The sequence below is a fragment of the Corythoichthys intestinalis genome, chromosome 16 (genome assembly GCF_030265065.1).
Source record: "Corythoichthys intestinalis isolate RoL2023-P3 chromosome 16, ASM3026506v1, whole genome shotgun sequence".
Lineage (NCBI taxonomy): Eukaryota > Metazoa > Chordata > Actinopteri > Syngnathiformes > Syngnathidae > Corythoichthys > Corythoichthys intestinalis.
In genome coordinates, this window is record NC_080410.1 from 35935911 (window position 1) to 35952945 (window position 17035).

At 42.9% G+C, this 17035-nt stretch overlaps 2 protein-coding genes across 6 annotated transcripts in view; one reads left to right on the top strand and one right to left on the bottom strand.

Moving 5' to 3' along the window:
* The window catches only part of srebf1 (sterol regulatory element binding transcription factor 1), a 92334-nt gene that overhangs the window by 57693 nt on the left and 17606 nt on the right, over window positions 1-17035 (top strand). The window contains exon 19 of one of the 3 annotated variants that reach the window (XM_057861524.1): window positions 15435-16357. The exons of the other annotated variants lie outside the window; for them this stretch is intronic. Coding sequence (XP_057717507.1) covers window positions 15435-15532 — 98 coding nt within the window. The 3' untranslated portion in view covers window positions 15533-16357. Of the gene's footprint in view, window positions 1-15434; window positions 16358-17035 lie in introns of those variants that run through there. 3 annotated transcript variants of the gene reach the window in all.
* The window catches only part of LOC130932113 (retinoic acid-induced protein 1), a 144316-nt gene that overhangs the window by 21842 nt on the left and 105439 nt on the right, over window positions 1-17035 (bottom strand). The window contains exons 2-3 of one of the 3 annotated variants that reach the window (XM_057861520.1): window positions 730-7104; window positions 473-566 (exon numbers count right to left, since the gene is read on the bottom strand). In XM_057861520.1, the coding sequence (XP_057717503.1) occupies window positions 473-566; window positions 730-7032 (6397 nt within the window). In that variant the 5' untranslated portion in view covers window positions 7033-7104. The remainder of the gene's footprint in view (window positions 1-472; window positions 567-729; window positions 7105-17035) is intronic. The other 2 variants (XM_057861518.1, XM_057861519.1) reach the window with 2 other exon arrangements.

Sequence of the window (17035 nt, forward strand, 5' to 3'; positions counted from 1 at the left end):
GCTGTCCCCACCTCAACTAATCACACCCTCCCAACGTGCCTCGGAAGACGTGACAGGCTTTTAAGTTCAAATCTCTCAAATGACGTAACTCCTCAATAAAAATATTCATTTTTGTGGGAGCAGCCAAAACCAATATTCCCTTCGATTTTAGAATAATTTGACTGATATTTCAAGATAAGATATGTAGAGGGCCTGGTGACGCGTGCGGATATAAAACCCGCACATTCATCCGTCTTGTTGCAGGATGAATGACTAAAGCACATCGACCCGCCCTTCCTCGCGCTATCTCCGGCTTGTCTTCCTCTCAAGCACTTCAACGTTCTACTTCTCCCATTAACATTGAAACCTTCCCATTTCCTCAGTCATATTCATTTTATGGCGTTCCTATAACAACTCTTCCAAAAAGCTGAACTCCTTTTTTAGTCACACTCTCTTTTGGTGTAACTTTTCGTCGCCTGCTGTGTTCTCTTACCTATCTCTTTGGCGCAGACGTAGTGGTATTTATGAGAGCAGCTTCTCCAACAGCAACTGAGGGACGCCCCTGCAATCTGGCACTTGTGGCAGCTCTGGGGTTAGTCCGACAGATGGACATATGGGCCAAGACCGAGAGAACGTGACCGAGCACGTATAGGGATAGAGAGAGAATAAAAAGAAGAGGGAAAAGTTTGAAATTTAGCAGAGATATCTCAAAGCAGCCGCTCGGTTATTTGGCTATTTTTGCTCTCGTACCGTTTTGGCCGAGTTGTCGGCGGCTTCCTTCAGTCCGTATAACCGCCCGGCCACCATGATCACCCCCTTAGTCCAGATGGCACAGTTTTCATGAGCCCAGTGCTCACTGGCTTCTGCTTCTTCTTGCAGCTTTTGGATCAAGCCCTCTTGGTTATCGGAAGACTGGAGCTGCTTCATCCTCTTTAACCTCTCTCGGAGAGTAATTCTTCGAGGAACGTCCTTACGACCTGTTCTTTCTCTTTTTTCTGCTCGTCTGTAAGGCCAGTGATGATGCCTGGTTCGCCTGTCATTTTGTGGCAATTCTTTCCGACTGTCTCCCTTTTCTTCAACCTTTGATGATGTGCACGGATCCTCGCTAGCTTTGCCCTGGTTGTTGTGCTCTATCACATCCCCAGGGAAGAGTGTCGGCTCAGTGGTCAATAGTTTCCGTGGAAGTTGATCTTCTGCGTAGTAAGGTCCACAGAGATCGCCCAGATCTCTATAGTTTGAGGGCTTTCCGCACAGGCAACACGTAACCTGCCTGCCTTTCAGATCAGTATTGACAGCGGGTCCTCGTAGCATGGCTGCAGTGTGCGGCACTACCTTTGCAACCGTGAAAGGATTCCTCATTCGGAGAATTCCCTTTTTTCTCCGTCTTTGAAATACATGCGTATCCTCGGGCTTGTTGATAATAGCACACCAAGATGAAAAGTCTCTGGAGTTGTTCATTCGCACGTGCGGACAGAAAGACAAAGGGTGACGTTGGATTGGTTTGGTTCTGATTCTCTTTACAGAAATGGTCTCGGTCTTTTCTTCTGATGTCGTCACCACAGGGCCCACCGTGAAGTCCTTTTCTTCCTTTTCACTCGTGTCTATTTCTGTCTCTTGTAGTTTCCTCTCCACTTTTTCAGCTTCACACCCAGCAGCCCTCACAACCGCCTCAATGACCTCCAAGGCGTCTTTCATTCCAGGTTTTGGCCCTGGCTTTTTGTAGACCTTTACAGGCTTGTCAGAAATCTCTTCGGATAAGGCTTTCCCCCGTTTCCGCTTAGCTGGATTTGCTGATGGTTTTCTTCCTCTTTTCGATTTTTGGACGACTTCTGTGTTGTTGACCTCAGGGCATTCTTTGATATCATCAGCACTGATTGGAAGTGTAGGCGCCTCTAAAGGGGTTATCATATCCTCTGCTATACCGTCTTGTTGCTCTGTAACTTCAACTTTTATCTCCTTTGCTGCTTCGGGTTCTTCTGTTGCAACCTGACCTTTTCGTTTCCTCTTCTGCTTTAAGTGCATCTCGTGGTTATTTTTAATAGCCCTCTGCTTTGCAGCTCTTGGGGTTGTTACTATTAGGTTCCCTGCTTCTAAAGCTGCAGCAGACGGATCTGCACTCTCCACCATGGCCCATCGCTTTCGTTTCGAAGACCTGTTCGTAGATACATCTGCAGATATGAGCGCTTTTACCTGTTGGGTCCATTCTTCTCGAGGACCGAGGTCTACCTGAGCCTCCATGGTTCTCTGGACATTGTGTACTGCCAAAGGTTTATGTTCTTTACTTGCCTCTTGATTATTTCCATGTTCTTCTATCACTGTTGGTCTCAACTCCTCTGACAATGGTGCTTCCTGATTTATATCCTGCTTGTCACTCTCTCGTTTGACCTCCTTTTTTATGCCCCCTTCTATGTGTTTCATACCCTCCTGTCCGCTTTTCACTTCACTTTCCATCATTTCAGTGCCATTTACAGGAATAGCTGTCTCTCCATCTTTGACGACATCCTTAGTTGTTGTGTCATCGAGATTTTCTGCATGAGACGTTTGGAGGTATTTTTTTGAGCCAGGCGATGTGATTTTCTGTACCATGGCCTCATATTTCTGTCCCCTGCCCTTACGAGGGGGAAGAACTTTTGTTCGGGTGGGGCACTGAGCAGCCATAACTGGCACTTCACCTTGATCATTTTCAACAACATTACAGGGAAGATGTTTGGGTGGGTAGGGGACTTCAGAATCTTTTCTGGGTGACCCTCTCTTTCTTCTGGTCCGTGGAATATCACCTTCTTTAGGTGTGGAGACAACGGGTTCCGGCTTTGCAGCTTGTGGCTGCAGGGGTTTTGTTTTCGGCTTTGGACCTCTCTTCTTCTTTCCAGGTACTGTAGAGGCTTCTGTGGATGACTGACATTTTAGTGCTAGCGTTATTTTTTCTTCAGTATTTTCCGGTGGGGGCAGTGAAAGAGGTTCTGTTGGATTATCTATGTTTTTCACGAGTTGGGGACTTGGAGTACAAAACTTTTCTGTAGTTACACATTCTGCTTTTTTAGAACAATCATTTGTGCTAGTTTCTGTCAGTGCTGGTTTTGAAGAGTCTTTATGGACGTTTTTCTCGTTTTCTTTTGACACTTTTGTCTGTGAGGGCTTTCTTGACCTCAAGGTCATATTTTTATTTTCATTCTCTTGTGCTTTTATGACATTTTGTGACTTTTCATCATGGTTTATTACTTTTGTATCCTGGTTTATTTGTGTAAGTGTAGTATCCATATTTTTCTTGGCCCTGCCCTGTGGCCCTGACACATGTGTAATGTTTTCTTCCTGTAGTTTCTGCTTCACCTTGGAAACCGAGCCTTTGGGACGGCCAACAGTTGCCTTGATGGGTATAGTTTCAGTGGGTGTGGGAAGTTCTGCAGATTTGAGTTCAGGCTTAGGTCCTGATTTTGGACCTGGCTTTGAAACAGCTTTAAGCCCAGGTTTTGATACAGGTTTTATCCCCGGTTTGGGCCCTGGTTTTCGTTTGCCCAAAGCCTCTGTTTTCTCTGCTGGATCTGGTGAATTTGGCACAGCCTTTAGTCCTGATTTAAGTTCAGGTTTTGGTCCAGGCCTAAGGGCAGGTTTGGGGCCTGGCTTGCCTCCGAGTTTTGGCCCTGGTTTTGATGCATTTTTTAGTCCTGATGTGGCTCCAGGTTTTGGCCCTGGTTTCCTCTTCAAATGAGTCTGGCCTTTGGATGGCGGGTCTGATGAATTGAATGAGCGTGTGCACATTCTTGAAGTGAGGCCTTCAGTTAACATTTTGGTTGTCTGGCTCACTATAGATTCCTGTTGGGCCAGGTCAGTTTGATCGGAGAACAGTATAGCTTTGCTTGCAGGCCTGCAGGCTTTCTCTAAAGCCAGGGGGTCCTCTTTTTCATCCTTCTCTTCATCCCTTTCCAAACTTGGCTGTCGCCTGATGGTAACACCTGAAAGCATAATTTTCCTTCTCCCTCTTGCATGCTTACGTCCAAATGCCCTGGGTTGAGCAGATGGGGCCACAGGCTCCGGCTTGGCCAATGGGGTCACGGCACTGGAGCAGCTGAGGCCAGGCTCCATGTCCTCATCGCCTTTCTTTGGGGAGGGTGGTGTGTCTGCCCAGGAGGGGGCTGAGGGAAGTATTGACTTCCCAGGCAACTGAGGAGAATCTGGCTCTAGCACTTTAGCGTCGCTGTGATCAATGTGATCCCTTGACTGAGCTGGGTTTGGTGTTGTTTTATCATTGAGAGCTGAGAACACCGGCATAGCAGATTGTGGCTGCGGAGCAGTGTCACCAATAGCTGATTCTCTCGAAGAAGCGTCTGGGGCTGCTGCCACATTTGGATGTACGGGGACTCCTGCAAGTTTATTGTCATTTTGGAGCTCAGTCCTTTGATTCTTTGTCCTGTTGCAAGGGTCTGTAGGAGGTTTCTCGGATCCGAGTCTATTATTCATGAACTCAGAAGTCAATGACTGGCTAATGTTCTCCACCTTCCCTAGGTCTTTTTTCACCTCATCAGACAGGGAAGGGGCAAGAGCAGTTATCTTTAGTTCATCTGTTTGTTGTTCATCCTTTTCCTCCTCATTTTCCGCTTCCTCACTCAATCCTTTGCATTCTATCTGTTTTGAATGTTGAATGTTTGAATGAGACTCCTCGATGGCTTCAATTTGAGGGGTGGGAGAGGTGTTGTCTGAGCTGTCCTCCTTTTCTGTGGAATATTGATCCTGTTCGAGGTCACTCATGGGATTGAAAGGCAATACTTTCAGCGAGCTCTCCGAAGCAGTTGATGACTCTGATTTGTATGCTTCTTTTATTTCTTGCCCGAAATTGTGGCTCGAGTTAGAGCAAGCAACTGGGGACTGTTCAAGTGAGTTTGTGTCATATTTTCTCTGGACACCTTTGTATGTAGTCTCCGCATAGCAAAAGTCTTTTTCTGCTTCTTCTTTGTTTACTTGGCTGAAAAGAAAAGAGCATTTGTCGTCACCCAACCATTTATCCTCTTTCTCGGTGGGTTTAGTTACATCTCTGTCATTTTCAGGTGTTTTGGGGCTAGTACCTGCTACTTTAGCAGCTGATTTGTCCGTCCAAGCGGATTCTTCAAAGTTCTCTTTAACAAGCTCATTGATCTGCTGTATGTCGGAAGAAGAGTCGGTGTCAGGTTTAATAGGACTCGGAATTGTAATGCTGATCGGAGACCTCCCCTCACTGATGCTCTTCACTGGGGTGGTATCTCCTCCTTGCACTGACTGACACCTGATTGGGTCAGGGGTAAAGTTGTGCAATCCTGAGTCTCCGGATCTTGTGGACACATCATCTGGAGATGTCATGGAACAGGACGAAACTGTGTCTACGTTAATATGTGTGTTGCTGTGAGGCCGTGCTGGGCTCCTGCCCTGGTTTCTGTAGTAGTAGCCCCTCTCCAGTTGTTCATCACTACTGCTGGAGTAACCCCCTTCGTGTAGTTCCAAAGGCATCCTTTGATGCTGGACGTTGGAGTAAAGGTCCTGCATTGGGCCTCCGCTTAGACTACTGGAGCTTTCTGGATATGGACTTTTGTACTCCTCACCCTTTTTGGAGGATACCGCACTTCCAGAACTGCTGTTGCTTCCGCCACTGTTTCGTTTGGTGGTTTTCTTGTTGGCCACCAGAGTCTCTGAAAGCAGCAGCTGTTGAACGTTGTTGGATATGTTCTCGACCTGAGAGGTGAGGGCATTTAGGCTCCACAAGCTGGGGTTAGACAGCAGCTTCTCTGAAAAACGCTCCTTCATCGTAGGTCCTTGCAGAGTGTTTGTGAAGCTGTGGGCTGTGGCATGGGGCACACCGGGTGAAGGGTGTGAACGCGGGGGTAACAGCATACTGCCTTGCTCTTGGTGGCCCGTTGAGGAGGATGAAGACAACGAGGCTGCCCCTGGGGTAATAGGCGGTTGTCCATACTGGAATGACTCCGGATTGGTCATTAACGGTGATGGGGTGGAGCTGTATGAAGGGGAGCGTCCAACAGAGCGAGCGGGAGAGTGGCTTGAGGAGGGACTACAAGTCTGATAATACTGATCAGGTGACCTTACAGACAGTTCTGAGAGACAGTAGCTCGGCTGTGGTTGGCTGAAGTGTTGATATTTTGGGTGGGGTTCCTGGGCATTGGGTTGCAGAGGCGGTTGTGGCTCATAACCTCTTGAGTGTTGGTAGGTATAGCTATTCTGGGATGGCCTGTACCCTCCTTGCTTCAGAGTGCTATGGCTGCTCATTTGTCTGCCATATTGAGATGTCGGTGTCATGCTGTAACCTTTATAACATGGAGGCATGGGGCTACACTTTTCTATGTAAGGTGAAGGAGACGGGGAAGGTTGGGGATAGTGCAGGTGACTTTGTGGATACATTAAAGGAGAGGGGTTCGTTGGCTGTGACTGGTGATGGGGGCTGGGGTAAGTAGGGGTAGGGGGCTGGTGGCATTGGCCCTGGGAGTGGCTCCGCATGTTCTGGTCCATGTACTGTGAGGAGTTAGGTGTAGTAGGACCCACTGCCTCCATACGCCCAACCATCTCATGCTCGTATGTCGTCAACTGAGCCGGATCTTCCCATTTCTGCTGGAGGTGACCCCCACTCATGTACTGAGTTGAGTACGTCCCTGGGCCCATATGGTTAGTGTAACCTCCATGACCCTGTAGGTGTTGACTAGAACTTGGCGGAGGGAATTTAGGGATTTTCTTCTTTGTCTGCGAAGGGGCCGATCCGCCGTTTCCGTTGGCGCCACCATTGACGGGGTAACCCGAGTAGGGTGGTTGGCCGTAACAGTCCTTGGGTACAACTCCCGTTCCTGCACCTCCAGTTGAAGACACACTTGAAGCGTTTACTAGAGATCGGGACTCGTAGGTTGACCTTGAAAGTCCGGGGCCCGGTCCTGGATGTGGACCAGGTCCTGGGTGGGGTAGCTGAGGATGGGCATGGAGCGGGTGTTGTCGGTACGTTTCCAGGCGTGATAATTCGTGGGGCTCCTGCTGGTAGCAGGGTTGGTTGCTATGGTAACCACCAGCGCGCTCACGGAAGGACTGCATAGCACCTACCGTCTGAAAGCAGAACAGGGAGGGGGAGGTGAAATGGGAAAGTGGGGAGAGGGGTAAGGGGTTCTGAAGACAAGGAGAAATGGTGGATGGGGGGGACATAGTGACATTTGTTAGACACTTTGCAAGTTTGCATTTTTTTAGTTAATGTCTCCAATAAGCCCAACACATTATTTTCTGTTTTAATGGTTTGTCAGTGATAGCTGACTACATACCAAAGCTTTTTTACCCCTCGTTTCAGCCGTATCAAAGTGGGACACTTTTGCCGATGTGCTTTGAGTTGCGCACTTGCTGTATTTATTTATTTTCCATCAGAGTGCACACGGCCATGTTTGTCTGAAATTGTGTGTTCGTGCATGCCTACGTCTTATGGAATGGAAAAAAAGTGGGGGCAAAAAAAAAAAAAAAACAGAAGGGGAGGAGTTCTATAAGGAGAACACAAGGAGACGGAGTCACCTCGAGACGGAGCTCTCAGCTCAGTCTGTCAGCGTGTGTTTTCATGTGCGTGCCTGCCGCCTCCCGCACAATATCCCAGCATTCAAACCGCCCCGGGGAGCGCCGTGCACCCCGCCAGACGCACATTGGCATTATTCATGTCTGAAACGCACGTTTTGCGTGTTTGTGTGTACGTGTGAGGAGGCGAGGCAACGAAAATGAATTCATGTGCGTGTGTACATCTAAATGGGGGTTTGTGGGGGTGTATCGGCTTGCAAATGTATATGAGGACCCACATAGATATGGACAACAATCAGACACATACATGTTTTTACAAAGCCATGCATTAAATGTGTGGCGGCAGTAATAACATACATTACAAATATGGCACATGCTTTTATTTTTTTCTCACAGTATAACTGGGTCAAATAGTGACCAAAATAGCACTTTACCGAGAAAATATCTAAATATATATTAGGCATGTGCCGGTATAATATTCTGACGGCATAATAACCTTATGCCAAAACATCAACGGTTTTGCGGTATCACGGTATTGCAATTACAGCTCTAAAATGTGTAACTTTAAGATTTCTGAGTTTAAAAAAAATAATAATAATAATGAAAAATTAAAAAATTCCCATTGAACAGGATTTTTATTTTTCAAAACAAAGCATACTGGAACGTAAGTATAATGTTAAGTTAAAAATAAAAAACATACAAAGAGAAAAACACTACGTTTTACCACCGCTAGACACACTAAACACGCTGGAGTTGGAGGAAAACGTTCATGACAGTGTTTACTAGCCTTTAATTTTGTATAAATGCAAAATCATATTGGAGATATTGCCTCCTTGGCAGCCACCCTCGGCAAACATGTTTTACATTTCGGTTGGCCCTCCTCTAAACTGCGGTCGTCTGTAACTTCTGTGGCCAAAGTATTCCCATACCAGCGATTGTGTTTTCTTCAATGGGGAAAAAACTTCAGGAGTTTCACCTCCTCCAGTCACCGTGTAGCACAGCTGAGCAACAACCGGTGGGGGAGGGTTGAGCCTTGCAGCTGCATGCGAGGGATTTCTCCGTGCATTTTTTGGACATAAAAAATAGCTAATACCTTAGGGATGGTATGACGGAAAATTTTTGCGATTTTGAAACCTTGACGCTTTCATACCACGGTATACCTTGAAACCGGTAATAGGCACATGTCTAATATATATACTAGGGGTGTCAAACGATTAAAATTTTTAATCGAGTGAATTACAGCTTAAAAATTAATTAATCGTAATTAATCGCAATTAATCGCAATTCAAACCATCTATAAAATATGCCATATTTTTCTGTAAATTATTGTTGGAATGGAAAGATAAGACACAAGATGGATATATACATTCAACATACGGTACATAAGGACTGTATTTGTTTATTATAACAATAAATCAACAGGATGGCATTAACATTATTAACATTCTGTTAAAGCGATCCATGGATAGAAAAACTTTGTAGTTCTTAAAAGATAAATGTTAGTCCAAGTTATAGAAATTTTATATTAAAACCCCTCTTCATGTTTTCGTTTAATAAAATTTTCAATCAAAAAATAAACTAGTAGCCCGCCATTGTTGATGTCAATAATTACTTACACAATGCTCATGGGTGTTGAAGCCTATAAAAATCAGTCGCACCCAAGCGCCAGCAGAGGGCGCCAAAACTCCGAAAAACACAAGTACACATTTCAGTGAGCTGTCATTTTAATCTGTTTGAGCGGGGCATTTGTGCGTTAATTGCGTCAAATATTTTAACGTGATTAATTTAAAAAAAAATAATTACCGCCCGTTAACGCGTTAATTTTGACAGCCCTAATATATACATACTGTATATATATATATATATATATATATATATATATATTCTCATTATTCTGATATTTATAAAATCTGGATCATTTTAGAAAGTTTTCTTTAAAAATGGGACGCAAATACAGACTGTAACTGACGACGAAGAGCGCCTCTGTGAAAAGCTATCTCAAGAACCCATAAACCGCCTTGTAGTTTACAATCAATCTCTCTGAAAAAAGAACTTGTGTGTCTATCATCTCCACTCTTTAATATAGCATGACATTTGTTGAAGGCTAATTAACTGAATTTGTTGCTCATTCCAAAATGCTAACAAAGCAAAAAGAAAAATCCTCCTCTAATCAATTAACCTCACTCCCCCTCCCGATTCTTTTCTCTTTTCACGCTTGTATACGCACATGCAAGTATACTTGGTGACCCTTTATAGAGCACTCATTTATTAACTTATTAGCTGCTATTGACAACGCTAGGCATCCAATCCATTTTGAACTGGAAAGGCTAGCAGCGAATAATCGCAAAAAAAAAAAAAAAACAACAACAACAAAACTTTAAAGGTTTTATTTGGGGCCATTTGTTTACTAATTTTAATATTATTAGGGCCCGAGCACCAACAGGTATTCTGCAAAGGATTATTATTATTGTTTTTTCATGGCAAATGAAAATGGCCAATTCGGAGGTCATAACATGCTCAAAAACTCACCAAAATAAGCACAAACATACGAAAATTTCGATAATTTGGTAACGTTGTGAAAAAATGTCAAAAAAAGGGCTCAGTGGCGCCCCCTGGAATCTTTAAAAAAGGCCTCTCCATTTAGGTTTCAACGTAGAGCGATGAAATTTGGGGAGATGATACCTTGTGCAAAAATGCTTCAAAAAGTCTCTTTCACCCATATTCCAAACCCAACAAGAAATCGGTTATTTTGGATTGAAGGGCTTCTTCAGGGCAAATGAAAATGGCCAAATCAAAGTTCTGAACATGCTTAAAAACTCAACAGAATTTGCACATATCAAAATGGTGAGTTTCATTCACGGCCTGACCTGTGCGGGGTACCAAAGTTGGGCGTTTTTTTCGTGTTTAGGGTTACGGTTTAGGGTTAGGGCTTCTTCATGGCAAATGAAAATGGCCAATTTAATTATTATTATTATTATTATTAGGTGGTTGTTATGTCTTATTTCCTTGTATTATTCTTTTTTCATGGCAAATGAAAAGGACCCTTGCTTTTTTTACATTACGTCGAAGAGTAGGCCAAATATATTTAGCATCCCCCAAAAAATAACCGAAAAGAAATTGGAGAAATCGATAGGTTCCCTGAAAAGAAATTGGAGAAATCGATACGCTCCCCCTCGGACCTGTTGAGTCCTGCTTGCAGGGCTAGTTCAAATTGTTTTTATTAAAATGTTTCGAAATTTTATTTTATTCTTTCATAAAAAAATATAGTGCTGCAAAAATTAATCGAGTAAGTCGAGTCATTCGATAAGAAAAAAGATTCAAATTAGATTTTGCTGCTCCGAGTATTCGTCTAATTAAAGTGACGTTGTAATGGTTTGTTTTGAAAGTGTTTGCATTTAGTTTTATTGATTTGGGTGGATACGCTGCCCTCTAGAGGCAACAGTGAATATGACATAACTGTTAAGACCAACATTAGCTCAGTTTTTGTTTGAGCTAATGTTTTTTTTTTTTTTTTTTTTTTTAAATGCATTTGTGATTAGCTTGATAGGTATATTTAGCCGTTTTTTGGTGGGAATATATGTTTGAACCAGTTGTTAAGAGCAATGTGGAAAAAAAAAACCTGTAGCATTTTGTAGCATTTAAGCTAGCAGACTTTTGCTATGTAAGCAAATGTTAGCCAATTGTTATTTGTTGTACTTAGATCCTTATTTTCTATACCGTTTGAGGCTCAGCGAAGGTATTTTAAATTTTTAATGTTTTTTTATCCGATTACTCGATTATTCGAACGAACTAGTTCATCGATTAATCGACTACTAAAATAATCGATTGCTGCAGCCCTAAAAAAATATTAAAAATTAAATAAGAAAATTTAATAACGAGTTATAATTATTAAGTAAAAAAAAAAAAAAAAAAAGTATAATTATAGCTTAAAAGTTGAGTCATATTTCTCAACCACATTGTCACGGCAAACTTCTGTTGTGCTGTGGAAAAGCATCACCTAATTGATGTAAAAATGTTTTTTTCAAATAATTCCGCAAATGGTTTGTAATCATGCAATACTCTTCCAATATCAGTAGTTTCAATAGGTAGCTAATTACTTTGTTTAGTGATGCGTAAAAGGTAAGAGAATTGGGGCATTAGGGCTAGTGACTAGCTAGCAAAACTATAGAATAGAATAGAAAACTTTTATTTTTATTGAACAGAATACATTGGAAGTTAAAGCATCACCATAACGTGCACCACATGAAACAAAAGCAAAACTACCGTAAGGCTAATATAAAAACACAGGTTACAGTGTACACATGTTGTGAATAAAGTTAATAAGTGACTAACAGCAAGTGGTGATGTAGTAGTAATATAATAGAGTGCAACACTATGACAATTTAGTGTTCTTAGACAAGGAGGCTGATGCCTGATAAAGTGCAAATGGCAGTTTGTGCATAGATATTGATGTAACAGTGCAAAAAATGCTATAATGTAACTATGCAAATCTTGCATACACAGTACCCAGATTGAAACAAATGTCTGAGAACATGTTACTTAGTGAAATGCATGTGACAATGTTGTGGCATTAGCAGTGCAATGACAGTGACATTTCAGTGCAAACTTGAGTTGAGTGCGGTGACAGCTCTTGGAAAGAAACCGTCTCTCCGTCTGTTTGTTTTGGCTGGTATAGCCCTACAGCGCCTGCCAGAGGGCAACAGGTTAAAGAGGTGGAAGCGAGGGTGCATATAGTCTTTTATGATGCTCCACCGAGAGTTGTAGATGGTGAACAAAATGACCTTTTGTGCTGTTTTGATCACCCACTGCAGTATTCTCCTATCTGCTTCTGTGCAGCTTGAGTGCATATGCATATAGAAAAAGTTGTTAAAAATGAAAGATGCTAACTCCGAACAGGACACTGGACAAAATTCATTGAAATGTGGTCAAAAGGAAGCAAAGATTGTTTCCTTTTGGACAGTCGCTGGTGTGAGGCAATAAGAAAAAGATACCTTTCATTGGGATTTACACTAGGCTGCAAAGAACTGAACATAGTGGGGATTAACTTCCATTGGGGATGCTGTGATACCTACAACAATACAAGAAGCCCAGGTGTCACACTGAGTGAGTAAAATTTGATGACAAAATGTGTTTTTCTTTGTATTTGTTTGATTGCTATTCAAAACACAACTTTAATTTGTTAATATAAGCTACAGAAATTATTCATTTTTTTTGTTGGTGGTGTGCCTTAGGATTACTTTTTTTAATTAAAAAGTGTGCCTTGGCTCAAAAAAAGGTTGAAGAACGAATATTGGGGCCTAAATTGCCCAAATTGTGATATCCACCTACAGTGCATCACCAAAAGTGAGTACACCCCTCGCATTTCTGCAGATATTTAAGTATATCTTTTCATGGGACAACACTGACAAAATGAGACTTTGACACAATATGTGTGTGTGTGTGTGTGTCTGTGTGTGTCTGTGTGTAGCTTAATATAATAGAGTTAATTTATTTTCCCCTCAAAATAACTCAAAATATAGCCATTAATATCTAAACCCCTGGCAACAAAAGTGAGTACACCCCTTAGAAACTACATCCCTAAATGTCCAAATTGAGTACTGCTTGTCATCTTCCCTACAAAATGTCATGTGACTCGTTACAGGAGAACTGTCAGCATTCTTGCAGAGATTGAAGAAGTGGTGGTGGTGGTGGTGGGGGGGTAATTCCAACCACCATACTTGACTGTAGGCATGACACACTTATCTTTGTACTTCTCACCTGGTCGCCGCCACACATGCTTGAGACCATCTGAACACAACAAATTAATCTTTGTCTCATCAGACCATAGGACATGGTTCCAGTAATCCATGTGCTTTGTTGACATGTCTTCAGCAAACTGTTTGCGGGCTTTCTTGTGTACCATCTTCAGAAGAGGCTTCCTCCTGGGGTGACAGCCATGCACACCAATTTGATGTAGAGTACGGCGTATGGTGTGAGCACTAACAGGCTGACCCCCTGATAGGGGAAAATATTACATTATGCTTTGGTGATGTATGATTGCTTCTGTGACATAGATTGTAACGACTTCTATTGTCTTTTCCCTTGTTCCCATAGTTAGGAGACGAGCTTGAGAATCTCACGAGATAACTTGTTTGGACACACCTGGGTCCCATAGTTACACGCCTGGGTCCCATAGAGATAACTTGTTTTGCACCCATAATATTTACCACTTGTTGGTATCTGTGCAGCACAGCTCATTTGTCCCATGTGAAAAGCCCTTTTTCAAGGGGGCTGAACCAAAAGTAGCTTAAAAGTTTGTGATTGGACGGGGCCGGCTGCGCCGCTCGGGGGCGGAAGTTGGCCTCTCCGCCTCTGGGGAGTGAGTCCCTACAAAAGCCGAACATTTCCGGGCGACCAGTGAGGTCTGCCAGCGAGTCACGTACGGATCGCTTGACTTCGTCTCTTTGCCGCTTTATTGGAGTGTTGCTGGCTTCCCACTCACTTGTCACGGTAAGCGATTTTCATTGCTAAAGGGACATTTTGTTTTGCTGTAACGGTAACGCGGGGATTCTGGGGTTGACAAGCTCAAGTCTAGCGTCATCGTTGACATTTGTTGATACTTGTTTGCTTGCTCTTGTGGGATTGTAATCAATAAATCTCATTTATTCTGCATTTTCTAATCAATAAACATCGTCTATTGAGCAAAAGTGTGCCTGTTACTGATTCACCGCAAACCTGGAAATTTCGGAAAACACCCCCCCACCTCTTCAATATCTGCAGCAATGCTGACATCACTTCTGTAACGAGTCACATGACATTTTGGAGGGAAAATGACAAGCAATACTCAATTTGGACATATAGGGATGTACGTAGTTCCCATGCGGTGTAGTCACTTTTGTTGCCAGGGGTTTAGATATTGATGGCTATATTTTAAGTTATTTTGAGGGGAAAATAAATTAACTCTATTATGTAAGCTTCACTCAGACTACTTTTCATTGTGTCAAAGTGTCAGTGTTGTCCCATGAAAAGATATACTTAAATATCTGCATAAATGTGAGGGGTGTACTCACTTTTGTGATACACTGTATGTGGATGCCAGGTCTATGTGGGCGAAGGTTTTTTTCTTCAAATTATCAAAAATTAGTCACTTGACCTTCAAAGGGGTGACTGCCACAGGCAGCAATAGACGTCCAATCAGCATTATGTCAAAATGCTACATAGTTTCATCGAGAAATAAAAACATTGAAATTCTCAAGTTATTTTGAACTTCAAGATAAGCGTGACGAGTATTGGAAAGCAACGTGTAGAATGATTTACTGAGTTTGTCTTTGCAATTTGGACTCTTGGGAAATATGAGCTGCACTAACATACACACACACAGATACCCACACACACAGGCAGACGTATCGTAATGCAATGCAACATGCTACATTGCACACCCTCTTCCAATGAGCCGAGCTGCGTAATTAGCTTAACCTCCTGCTGGAAAACAAGAAGCGTCCGACGTGCGTGTAATTGACTGCCGCGGGCGACATTTCCGTCCAGCCCTAAGCGTTTACGTACACCTTTTTGGGCTAGAAAAAACAGCAGCCGTGACCTTTCCAGACGTCCGACCAAGCGTATATCTAGAAGCGAGAAAGGAGAAAATCAGATTGTTCGGCTGGATGCTTCATAATGCGCCAAGCTGCCACGTGGTTCCGCTCCCCTCTCGGCGAATTCTTGGCCCTCTCTCCCTCGCTTTCATCGCATCATCTTCAGACCTGCTTTGAGATGGGATTTATCTTCTTTTGCCACGCGCTCGCCAGCACAAAAGGTGACCTTAAAGCGCCAACAATGTGAGGAATCAAGGCAGCCAATGATAATTTTTCAGGTTTTGACGCCTATAGGCGTCTTATTCATTTGGACTGGGAGTGGCTAGGGTACAGGGTTGTAAATTAATAATCTTATTTCCTTTCTTATGGCAGTGTCATCACGCAAGGACAGCATGGAGACGCAATTTGCATCATTTCTGCATTCTGTCAAACCCTGCCACATCATAACTTCGCCATGTACAAGACAGTAGTGCTGCAATGATTAATCGATTAAGTTATTCAATTAGAAAAAAATGCTTTGAACCCAAATTTGTTGCTTTGAGGATTCGTATAGTTAGAGTGTCGTTTTAATGGTTTGTTTTGAAAGTGTTATCATCTAGTTTAATGGATTTGGGTGGATACACTGCCCTCTAGCGGCAACAGTTAATATGAGATAACTCATCTAACGGGTGGATCCAGCTGCTCCCTGTTAAGAGCAACATAAAGTGGTTCAGGTTTTTGTTTGAGCTAATATGCGCTTTGTCCTAAAACAAGTAGCGCCAGCCTGGATAACAAAGTTGATAGCAGGCGCTTGTGACGTCAAGACCAGCATCGGTCGGTGTGGCAACCACATCCCATCCACGCACGAACCTAAACAGCCCGAAACCGGCCAGAGAGGGATGATCCCAAAGCAACGCCCGGACACACCTTCGGCCGGCCCACTACGCCACGGACTTAAAAAACACTGGACACTGAGATAAGACAGATTTGCTGCTCGGAAACATTTTCTATGTAGCCTTGCTTTGGATCCAGAAAGGTCCCTCCGTCGTCTGTTTTTGCCTTGTTTTTGACCATTGTCGACGAATAAATTGTCAACCTGTTTTCGGTGAGTCTTCTTTAAACTTTTGAAACATGGAGTCAGTACAACGGGTTAAAAGAAGAAGAGAACGCGCTGAGTTTTGTTTCCTCCGTGTTTGGCTCGCGGGGGCGGTAAACAGCTGCACCAGTTCCGTTCGGCTGCCGCCGTTCCCGTGCAGCTTTGGCTGGGGGGACTAAATTCCAACATTATGAATTTGTAATTTAGTTTAGAAACATAGCAGTTTTTGAGGGAAACTGTGTTCGAACAATTTGTTAAAGCATTGTTAAATTTTTTTTTTAGCATTTTATAGCATTTAAGCTAGCGGACTTTTGCTATGCAAGTGTTTTCATTTAGTTTAATTGATTTGGGTGGACACACTGCCCTCCAGCGGGAACAGTGAATATGACATAACTCATCTAACATGGGTGGATCCAGCTGCACCCTGTTAAGAGCAACATAAGGTTGTTCAGGTTTTTGTTCGAGCTAATATGATTATGCATTTGTAATTTAGTTTAGAATTATAGTTAGCAGTTTTTGAGGGAATATGTGTTTGAACAATTTGTTAAGAGCCTTGTTAAAAAAAATATTAGCATATTATAGAATTTAAGCTAGTGGACTTTTGCTATGGAAGTTAGCCAACTGTTCTTTTGCTGTACTTTAATGCTCATTTATTAGCGGCACCACTGCTCGGAAGGGAAAGAAACGAGAGGGCCAGAAGTCAAGTATCCAAAAACAACGAGTTACAGTAGAAAGAATGCAAAATATAAGCTCGATTTTTCGCTATTTAATTTTGACAAAGCAAGGGTTGCTAGGATGATTATCAGTGTTGTTAATAACGGCGTTAGAATATAACGGCATTACTAACGGCGTTATTTTCTTCAGTAGTGAGTAATCTAATTAATTACTTTTCTCATCT